A 12,098-nucleotide genomic window follows, 5' to 3' on the forward strand; every position below is an offset into this window, starting at 1 on the left:
CAAAACAAAATATTTTTGTGATTTTTGATTTTTCTAAAATAAAAGACAAAACAAATGAAAAATCTTTTTGTTGTTTTTGTATTTTTCGAAAATAAATAACAAAACAAACGAAAATCTTTTTATTGTTTTTGTGTTTTTTGAAATTAAATGACAAAACAAACGAAAAATCTTTTTGTGGTTTTTGTATTTTTCAAAAATAAAATCAACTTAATAAAAATTTTGAAAATGTATCAGACACACGAATATTTTCAGCTCCAATTTACGAAGACAAAGGGTATCGAAGCGTTAACTATGAACAGTAACCGTTGACTCTGACAGTTGTCCAGTTTTTGTTATTCTTTCGAAACTGATCCCCCTTCGACCATACCAAGTCCTCCCAAAATCTTCACAAATGATTTTTCATCTAATGGTTTAGTGAAACAAAACACTTACTACAAAACAAAATATTTTTGTGATTTTTGATTTTTCTAAAATAAAAGACAAAACAAATGAAAATCTTTTTGTTGTTTTTGTATTTTTTTGAAAATAAATAACAAAGAAAACGAAAATCTTTTTGTTATTTTTGTGTTTTTCAAAATTAAATGACAAAACAAACGAAAAATATTTTTGTGGTTTTTGTATTTTTCAAAAATAAAATCAACTTAATAAAAATTTTATAAATGTATCAGACACACGAATTTTTTCAGCTCCAATTTACGAAGACAAAGGGTATCGAAGCGTTAACTATGAACAGTAAGTGTTGACTCTGACAGCTGTCCAATTTTTGCTATTCTTTCGAAACTGATCCCCCTTCGACCATACCAAGTCCTCCCAAAATTTTCACAAGTGATTTTTCATCTAATGGTTTAGTGAAAACATCAGCCAATTGATCAGTAGTTTTCACAAAATGCACTTCAATATTACCATCCTCTACATGATCTTTTATGAAATGGTAACGAAGAGCAATATGCTTAGTCTTCGAATGCTGCACAGGATTATGACAAATACGAGTTGCACATTGAGAATCACAAAATAATGGAATTCTTTTCATGTTTATTTCATAATCACGCAATTGACTTTGAATCCATATTATTTGTGACGTTCAAGCAGCAGCAGCAACATATTCAGCTTCAGCAGTCGAAATTGATACACATGTTTCTTTCTTAGATTGCCATCTCAACAATTTCCCATCCAGTAATTGACATCCTCCACTCATGCTTTTTCGATTAAGATTGCAACCACCCAAGTCAGCATCTAAGAAAGCTTGAATAAAGAAACCCCTTTTCGAAGGACTCCACAATCCTAACGAATTGAGCCTTTGAGATAACAAAAAAATTCTTAACTACAGTGAGATGTGGTTCACTTGGATTTGATTGGTACCTAGAACAATTACACACAGAAAACATGATATCAGGTCTACTTGCTGTGAGATAAATTAATGATCCTGTCATGCTTCGATAAAGAGTTAAATCAATAGCTAGTTTATCTAACGAGTATGTAAGGCTTGTTCCAGTTGCCATTGGTACTCGTAATTTTGTGCTATTCGTCATTCCAAACTTTTCAAGTAGATTCTTCGTATATTTCTCTTGGTTGATAAAAATTCCTTCTCTCCTTTGACGAATATTTAAACCAAGAAAATTATTTATCTTTCCCATCATGCTCCTTTCAAATTTGCTTTTCATAAGATTTTCAAATTCACTAGACAAAGCAGGGTTAGTAGAGCCAAAAATAATATCATCGACATAAATTTGAACAAGCATAAGATGATTCCCAACTTTCTTTCGAAATAACATGGGGTCAACTGATCCTTGTTTAAATTTCGATTGTTTTAAGAAAGAGGTAAGAGTTGCATACTAGGCTCTTGGTGCTTGTTTTAACCCATAAACTGTCTTATTTAAAATATAACAATAATCAGGATGATCTTTATTAACAAAACCTGGGGGTTGTTCCACATAAATAGTCTCTTCAAGTTCTCCATTTAAAAATGCACACTTCACATCTATTTGATAAACATCAAAATCTTTGTGAGCTGCATAAGCCAGAAATATACGAACAGCCTCGAGTCTTGCGATAGGGGCGAAAGTTTCTTCATAGTCTATTCCTTCTTGTTGTGAGTAACCTTTAACACAAGTCTAGATTTGTTTCGAATAATGTTTCCATCTTAGTCGGTTTTATTTTTGAAAATCCATTTTAATCCGACAATTGAAATATTTTCGGGTTTAGGAATTAATCTCCAAACCTTGTTTCATTCAAACTCAGCCAATTCAAATTGCATTCCAACAACCCAATCAGAGTGTTCCATTGCATCCTTAACAGAATTAGGTTTATTTTTCAAAATGAAAACATTGAACATGCAAAATTCTTGATGAGTATTTTATACCCCATTCTTTGCACGAAGTTGAGATCTCGTTAAAACTTCATCTTGTGGATTCCCAAGTACTTGTCCTTTCGGATGATCTTTTGTCCATTTTTCGAGTGGTGGATATGCTGGATCAAAATCTAAATGTGCATCTTCGTACAAATTTTCATTTTCAGATCGTGCAACAGAAAGATTATCATTTATTTTGTGAAATTCATCAATTTGATCAAAACTTATCATATCATTGTTATTATGAACCTGTTGCTCCCCCTGAACTAGATGCTCTCCCTTAACATCATCATTCATTCCCCTATTCTCCCCCTCGAAAGAATGCTCCCCCTCAACCTGAGTAGTCGAATCCAAGTGCTTCCCTTCCACCTGATCATTATGCATACTTTTGCCAATTTCTGGAGAATTCGATGTTGAATTACTATCAGTAGTAACTGGAATGGATTCTGAATCATCAATATGCTTCGAAGATTCAAATTTTTGATTATCATTCGCATGATTTTCATCATTTACATCCCTGTCAGGAACACCAAAAATTAAATCATAATCATAATCAAATGACTTCAGAATTTCAGACTCATCGTTAGATTCATTAATAATTGGCTTTTGTTCAAAGATTTTGTAAACTTGTTTGACATGATAGTCATCAAAAGTAAGATTGAAGGTTTCTTTGACTTTTCTTATACGCTTGTTTAACACTCTATATTCAACCGAATTGTGCGAATATCCCAAAAATATTCCTTCGTCAGCTTTCGCTTGAAATTTCGAAAGATTATCCTTGAGGTTCATGATAAAGCACCAACAACCAAAAACATGCAAGAATTTGACATTTGGTTTTCGGTTTGTAACAGCCCGAAATTCAGGTACGACCATTTAACCCTTCATCTTTTCCAAAATGTCATTTTGGTCCTTTGTGTTGAGTGAGTACGCTGGTTGTAAAAAGAGTACATTGCGTGTACTCGTGCGCTTATTTTGTACGCGTTGCCATTCGGGTATGCTGGGCGTACCTAAGGTTACGTCGGGCGTAACCGGCCCAAACTCAAAACCCTAATATGACTTGAGGGCTATAAAAGGAATGAGATGGTCTTGTCCCTCAGTCACCATCTTTCAGAAAGAAACCCTAAGAGAGCATTTTCTTCGTTTTTAGCTTGGGTGTGAGTGTTCTAAGCTTCAAAGTGTCATTTCAAGGTAGTAAAAGAGAATAGGAGACCATTGTGAAGGCTAGAAGTTGGTGGAGAAGTGTAGATCTAAGGACTACAAAGGTTGGAGCTTCTTCCTGAGGTAAAAAGTTCAGATCTTTCCTTGTAGTTTATATGGTGTGCTTCTTGGACCAATTTCTAGGGTTTTTGGTCCCAAGATGGAGAGTTTATGAGCAAGTAGTCTCCATTGGCCTAGATCTATCATATTCCAGGACTATATGAGTTGTATGTTCATAAAAATGCAATCTTGGACGTGGATGTTGAGCCATGCATGAGATCTAGACTCTTGGAGGGGAAAGGAAAGGTGTTAGAAGGTGTGGGGGACCTTTTAGCCATGCCAAGGCTTAAAGGTTTCGACTTTATGGACTAAGAAGTATTATTTTGGCCAGATCTGGAATATGGGGTTATGTCTTAATCTTTTAAGACATTAGAATAAGGAAGCGAGAAACTGGGATGTACGTTGGGCGTAATCCCAGTACGCGCCACGTAATGGGACGTGTTCCCCGTTTCTGGAATGCGAGAGTACGCCCTGCGTACAGGAGCTGGTACGCCCCGCATACTGCTTTCTGTAGACTTTTGTTGACTTTTAGGGTTTTGGTCAACATGTGGACTTTTAAGACAAGGAGGGGTGAAATGGTCTTTTACCCCTCTATGGGATAGTGAAAAAGGGTGTAGCTTAGTCTTGGAAGCCTATATTAATTAGAATGATTATTCGTTGTGAATACGCAGATTGGGTCGTCGTTTCGAGATTCAGATATATCGAGCACGTGAGATTCTAGACATCCTACGAGGTGAGTCTTCTCACTATACTATACCTGGAAGGGTACCTATGTGTGATCGGAAGGTCGGATATGCTATAACATGTATGCATTATATGTGATTAGTTACCCGTTTTGTATGTGCTATATATGTTATGTTTGATATGGGCCGGAAGGCATTATATTGTAGGCTGGAAGGCATTATGATGTGGACCGGAAGGTCAGGGAATTATGGACCGGAAGGTCGATACGGGTAGGACCGGAAGGTCGATAGGACCGGAAGGTTTCCCGGGTTAGGACGAAAGTCCCCTGAGACACATGGACCGGAAGGTCATAGCCTGGAAGGGCGTATGTGTGTAAGTGGTATTCGGGGAACTCACTAAGAATTTATGCTTACAGTTGTTATGTTATGTGTTTCAGGTACTAGCGAGGACCGTGGGAAGGCGTCGACATGATCTATACACACTGACGGAAAATTTATTTTATGATCTTGGGATGTATTTTTATTATGATGACATTTGCTAAACACGAGATTTGAGAATATTGAATGATGGTTTATGTTGTTTAAAAAATGAAAAATTGTTTTGAAAATTCATGTTGTTACACGGTTATTGATAATTTCATATGGAGTAATATTAAAACGTCGATGTATAAAAGAACGATTTTGAGTAAAACAAGTTGTTAACATCGATTCGGCCCAAAAGTATTGTGGAAGATTTGCATAAGTCAACATAGTTCTTGCAGCTTAGCATAAAGAACGATTTCTTCGCTCAACTACACCGTTTTGTTGTGGTGTATATGGTGAAGAAAAATTAAGCGAAATTCCTTTTTCAATTAAGAACGGATCAAGCACTTTGTTCTTAAACTCAAACACATTATCACTTTTGATCTTTCGAGCACTCTTCTTCAGACTTTTCTCAATTTTTTTGATAAATTCGATCATTGTTTGGGAAACGTCAGATTTTAACCTGAGAATATATACCCACGTAAATCGTGAGAAATCATCAACAATAAATAAAATGTACTGTTTCTTGTTGAGTACTTCAACAGTTGATGGTCCATAAAGGTCAATGTGAAAAAGTTCCAACGGTTCCACAATTTTCAAATCTATCACAATTGGATGTCCTTTGCGATGTTGTTTCCCTTGTTCGCAAGCTGCACATAAAGTATCATTATCAAATTCTAATACTGGTAAGCCTCGAACAAGATCTTCAGTAACCAATTTATTTAAATTTCGAAATTTTAAATGGGATAACCGACGATGCCACAACCAGCTAACATCAGACGTAGCTTTTGAAAGTAAACAAATTGATGGTTTCCCAACAATTGGTTTTAGATCAAGAGTAAACATATCGCCATATCGTTTGGATTTGAGAAAACTTCGTCCGTGTCAATCTTCGAAATAATACTTCCTGCTTCATTAAGCACAACTTGTTTGCTAGCTCCTACTTGCGAAACACTTATCAAATTATGATTAAGGCCTTCGAGATATGCAACACGATTCATAGTGAATTGACCATTCGTTACTTTGTCATAGCCTTTGACTTGACACTTGTGATTATTGCCAAACTTCACAACTCCAGCATTTTCCAGAATTCGATAATCTCGCAAATTTTCCTTTCGACCAGTCATGTGACGTGAGCAACCACTATTGATATACCATTTCTCATCATATTTCTCGTCACATAGTACCTGCGATCAACTAAAGAATCTAGGTACCCAAGGCTGTTTGGGTCCTTGGAAATTATTTTTAAGAACAGAATGGAATGCAGTACTCTTAACCCAATCACAAACTTTAGTTTTAAAACTATCAATTAAGTCCAAATCACTAGGTAAAGGACTCGAAACATAAGTCTTCAAAGGTTGGGATTATTACTGACATATGCCTTCGTCCTCTGAGATTGTGGTTCACCTTCGTATCTTTCACAACTTCTCTCCACTTCTTTACTGAAACATTCGAATCCTTTGAAGATGAGCTTTCAGTAGACAAAGTATTCACATACATCTCATATGAATCTTTGATTTGTTGCTAAGAGTAGTTCCTTGATTGATACATTCGTCCTTTTCCCTCAAGCCAGTCATCCATGTTTTTCTCTTGAGACAACCCTTTTGTGTACGAAACTTTTGAAGGTTGTTTTATCGAAGGATTTGGAAAATTCGGTTTTTGTGGAATATAATCAACATTGGATTTTGGACGAAATGTTTGAGAATGTGTGCCATCAATCTTTTTCTTATCATTTGATTTTGAAGAAAACCTGTTTTGATAATGTTTCTACGGATTTGAAAATGATTTTGGTTTCTGGTTCAGTTTTTGAGAAAATCTTTGTTGTTTATGATATGAAAATCAATTTTCAACTTTTTAATTTTGAACTCTCTTTGAAAATTTTTGAGCCCTTGAAGAAAATGATGTTTTATGATCTTTTGAAACCTTGTATTGAGCGGGATTTTTGCTTTTGTCTGAATAAGATGATGAAAACATAGTCTTTTTCCTAACAAATTGAGTTTTGTGTTTTTAGACATTTTAGATTTCAAATCATTTTGTGTCTTTCGTGACTCAATGGTTTGCCAGAAAATCTTCTTTCGTGCTTTCCTTTTTGAGATATTATTATCTTTCGAAAATTTGTCAATTTGTTCTTTGAATTCTTTTGAATTTAATTTGACAAAATTTTCTTCTTCCACAACTTCTTGTTTCAAAACCTCTTTCACAACTTTAGATTTCTCAACCCACTTTCATTGCAGTTTTTGTCTTTGAAAAACATACGAATTTTTTGTTAGATTATTTTCGACAGTGCTTTGGTTTGAAAAGAATCATTCGTCTGTCGTTTGCTTGTTGTCTTCTTGAACTAATGGCTTGAGCTCCATATTGACATTCTTAACATTCCCAGTAGTAACAAAGACTTGATTTGGGAACATGACATCATCAGTACACTTAAAATTCAGATAAACCACGCTGTTGGTTTCCAAATAATGAGCTCCTTTTTCAGACAACACCTTTTCGAACTTTTTAGTGTCTCCATACACCTGATCAACAACGATTCGTGGAATTTCACTTTCTTTCGAACCTTTATTGAAAGTTAGTTCCTTTTTATCTTCTTCATCATTTTTATCATCACTGTAATCTGTTTGACTATCTCGAACATCAACCTCATCAAGATCACAAACTTTCGAAGTTGAAGGTCTGTCAGTGTCAATCTTAACATTCCAATCCTTAACAATTACTTTTCCTTTAGATTTTGATGTGACATTAATGACAGATAACTGAGAACAATAAACAACCTCTAACTTACTGATTTCACTAATATTATCATAATCATCTTCACTATCAACAAAATTAGTTTGTAAGTTATATGTCGAATTCTCTGTCTTTTTTCAAAATTTTGATTTGTTCAATTTTGGTCAAGGTATCATTCACTATGTCAACTAATTCATTAAAATCAAGAAGTTCATCAATCTTTACGATACCATATGCATATCTATCATCTGGAATATTATCAAATTCAGCAATTGTTTTCTCACAATCATACAAAATGTTATCAACCTTCTCTCTCTCAAAAGTGAGAAAAGGTAATAACTTTCTATGTTGTTCTTTGCTAATGTCACTAAAATGATGTAAAGCTGTAAGTTTTCCATATAATCTTTTTGCAGAGTTACAGTAGATATTTCTTTGTGCTAATAAGAGTTTTACATCACTCGAAAGAGAGTTTCTATAACACATAATGTTTGTGATTTGCAATTCTAAACATTCTATCTTAGTTATTTTCGAATCAAGTTGCTTTTGTGTCTCTAACAATTGTAAGCTCAGTTTCTTAGCTTCATTACTAGTAGACACAACAATTGAATCGAACTAAGCAACAGTATCACCAAAAGCAACAATCTCAGAACTATATGCATTTAAAGGAATATTGAAAGATTCGAGAATAGAACGTACCTTCGTAGTCATCGGAGACTTGTCATCTGATTTAGATACGAAGCATCTTCTTGTGACCTCTTCGTCAGAATCATCTTCGAATTTTGCATATAAGGCACCATGCGTTGGATTACGCATTTCATCATCATCTGATCCAAAAGACCAAATTTGATACGTACCTTCTTCCTCCTGCTCTCCTTTGGCAACCAACAACATGCCTATTGCCTTCACTCTAACTTCCTCCAGCTTCTCCGAATAATAAGCTTCATCCTTCACCTTATTCTTCCTCTCCTCTTTCTTACGAAGCATACAATCATTCGCAAGATGATTGGCCCCGTTGAAATAGTGAAAAATTGATTCCTAAATCTCCTTTTAATTTCTTCTCTCTCTTCTCCTCAACAACTTTCACTTCCTTCCTTGCAACCTTCTTCTTCTCCTCTCCAACTGCTTTGTTCACCAACTTTCCTCTTCCTTCACTCTCCCTCGACTTCTGATTGAATGGTTTCTTGAAAAACTTTTTGACTTTGTTATTCGAACAGAAAGAAATTGCTTCATCATCCAAATTCATTAAAAGACCTTCTTCAGCATCCGAATCACCACTTTCAATAGTTTTTCGGTAACTTTCGAGACAAGTGCCAAAGGACCTCCAAGAATGAGCTTCGACTCCTCCATCATCTCATTGACCTCACTTTCGTGAGTTTTCAGTTGATTATACAAATCATTCAATGAATATGTGTCGACAGTTTGCTGATTTTTAACCATCATACTCACGCTCCTCCATTCTTTTCTGATCCCCATCACAAACATAACTTCTCAAGTCGAACACAAGGTAAAATATCAAGCTTCTCAAGTTATATGTAATGTTTTTATCCCTTTCTTTCATCTTGCGAACATTTTCTCTGCTTTTTATCCCAAACTTTCACCTTGTCCTCAAGGTGAAGAAAGGATTGGCTAACTGTGTATGTATAATGCCAGTGGCCTAAGAAAAGAGACGAAAAATCCCTCATAATTATCTTTATCAAACTCCCCTGTGAGATGTTTCTCTTCAGGTTCTTCGAACCCTGGTCTGGTAGAACGTAATTTGTTTGTTTTCCGATTGTACATATGAAATTATGAAATTGTGTGGTATCTTTCATTTCGATTGGGGGTATGTATGGATGATTTGTAATAGGGATTGAGATTATGAAATCATGGGTGAAGCATTCATTAAACCCTAAATGTAGATGTCTGAGTTGAGATTTATTTTTGAATTGTTGAGAAATTCTGCAAGGACACTTGATCTTCTCAAGAATTATTGGATATATAGAAAAAAGTTCTAAGTTGTTTGACTTAATTAGTCAAAAAGCATCTTATTCTGGAACCAAAAGACTTGTTAGAGCATATTAAACATTGAAAGTGTATGCATTTATGCTTCTAACTATTTTTGCTCGTAGGACTATTGGCAAGAGGATTAAAAGTGCATTGATCTGGGTGGTAACTACAACTATTGTATGTGGCTTGGTGCTAGGCATCTTATACGGTTAGTATCTCCTCCACTTATTAATTTATTCCTAAAACAAACATTTTCACTTATGATCAAATTAAATTAGGAGTAGAAGCTACTTTTAGTCATTTAAAAGGTTGATCTCCCTGGTTTCCCATGCAAGTAGGTATGATGGGCACTGCCAAAAAAATTAGCTTACATGGCAAAAATTACTATTCTAGCTTTGCATTTTGTATACTTATAATAGGATTAATGAATGAGATGTTTCTAGGCTTTGACATAATCTGATTGTGTTTAGTTTAATGGTCACACTAAAGCATAAATGGGCATGATTTCTGAGTTCATAGCATTGCTTGCTTTATGAAAACGTGATTTTTAGTTATTTTAATGAAGTCTTTTCAAGAAACTTACAACATTCGAGTTTTAGAAAGCTCTTAGGCGATTTTAACAAGTAAAAAGTCTTTTTAATTGGATTTATGAGTGATTTAATGTGAATTTTTGAAGATCATGTACTTTTATCTCGTATACAAAAAGAGCAGCTGAGAGCAAAAAGCTATTTTTTACAGTAACATCAATGTATGCATCAGTTATCACAGTATCATGATTTTTTACCCCTATATTAGAATGAATACGATTTCATTTGGCTGTTTCTCTTGAATATATATGCATGCCAGTCTCTTGTCCCACCAATGTTCAAATCCTTAAAGCCAGAAGCAACAAATGCATGCTTCAAAGTATAATATCCAAGCTTGCATCATGTGAACCTTCCTTCACATTTAACTTGCTAAATGCTAATGTTCGTTAATTTTATTCATAATTGTGCATTGCAATATGCATATAGTTACAATGAGTTACAATTTTTTTGTTACTTGCTGCAGGCTCAAAGGGTGATAAAGCAACAGTTTCTGCTATAAATTACACCGATATTCCACATACTCAGGTAAGAAAAGGTATTTATCTATCTATCTATTTTTTAGGGTACATAAGTTTTTTATTTTTCATTTTCCAAGATAGATTCTATTATATTATTTTGATTAAAAATTCATTTTTGTGAATATTCGTTTAAAATATCCAAGCCTTTTTAACTTAACATTAAAAATAATCAAAAGCCTAACATATATTGTACATACTCTACAAGCAATACATATAACATATAGATCAACAGAATGAGATTAAAAAGAATGTCATCCAAAAAGATTCTTGCTACTCTACAAGCAATACATATAACAGTTGCACCTCTTCTCTTCTAACAGATCCGTCATGTTCACCCTTTAACAGGATTCATACAAATCAATTCAATCATATTATAACAAAAACAATAATTAATCTATAATTAAAGTTATTATAGATAATAAAAACAACCTTGAGAAACAGAGAGTTTACCTGTGACTGTGAGTTACCTTGATTAGGTTGCAGTTGTGCTCCTTCTTTTCTAACAGATCTTTTACAGATCTTAGGTACTCACCCTTTCACAGGATTCATACAAATCAATTCAATCATCTTTATATAATAATAAAATGATAATTAATCGATGTATGATGAAAATTTTACTAACATTAATCTGCCACATTAAATCAAAGTTGGAAACAAGTAGAAACATCAACTCATTAACCAACAAAGACAGAAGAGAAAAAAAGAAAGAAAAAAAGAACAAAGAACAGCCATACCTTTAGGAAGTTCTTATGCAATATTAATCACAATTAACATCAAACATAAATATTTATACATTTTTAGAATGTAATTGTCAACTGACAGTTAATACCTAATTATGGCAGCTACTTTCTATCTAACTAACACAACTTTCACTAATTCCCATTCTTAAAAATACGTGAAACCAAATATCAAATGCATGTATTTATATTTGTAAGATTGGGCTTGGAGAAATCTATATTTATTAAAGAAAATATTACAGTTAGATAATTACATATTGAAAAATAAAGCTAATTATAGACAGATTGACCACCCAAGGGTAAAAAGGTCACACACATAAATTATGAAGTAATGGGTTTGCAGGTGGTTTTGTGTTGGACACATGTTTAGCCCATTTCTAACTTTCAAATTTCTGCAAAAGATCATATTCAAAATTTTAAAAGTATTTCTAATTTTCAAATTTCTGTAAAAGTTCATAAAATTTTATAACAAACACATAAAAATATTCAAACAAGCTGAAAAAGTAACTAGATGCTGAAAAAGTAATTGATAACCTATACAGTTTTGGTCCCTGCTTCAGTTTTGTCACTGTACAGTTTTGGCCCCTGTACAATTTTTTTTGTCCCTGTATAGTTTTGGCCCCTGTACAGTTTTGTTTTTGCATAGTTTTTGTCCCTAAACATGTGTAATCATTATTGATTTAAATGGTAAATAATTATGTAGGTTGGCAACAAATGTTTAATGGATAAATCAT

General features: G+C 33.9%; 1 protein-coding gene across 1 annotated transcript; it reads right to left on the minus strand.

Moving 5' to 3' along the window:
* Positions 1 to 2,353: 2,353 nt before the first annotated feature.
* Positions 2,354 to 3,136, minus strand: LOC145016616 (uncharacterized). The gene has a single exon (XM_078974873.1). It carries the CDS (start codon positions 3,134 to 3,136, stop codon positions 2,354 to 2,356), a length of 783 nt encoding a protein of 260 aa, XP_078830999.1.
* Positions 3,137 to 12,098: the final 8,962 nt, after the last annotated feature.

This window comes from Lactuca saligna, chromosome 9 (assembly GCF_052625555.1).
Source record: "Lactuca saligna cultivar CGN05327 chromosome 9, ASM5262555v1, whole genome shotgun sequence".
NCBI lineage: Eukaryota > Viridiplantae > Streptophyta > Magnoliopsida > Asterales > Asteraceae > Lactuca > Lactuca saligna.

Coding starts and splice junctions, on each gene's coding strand:
- LOC145016616 (XM_078974873.1), bottom strand. CDS start 3,136: ATGAACCTCAAGGATAATCTTTCGAAATTTCAAGCGAAAGCTGACGAA.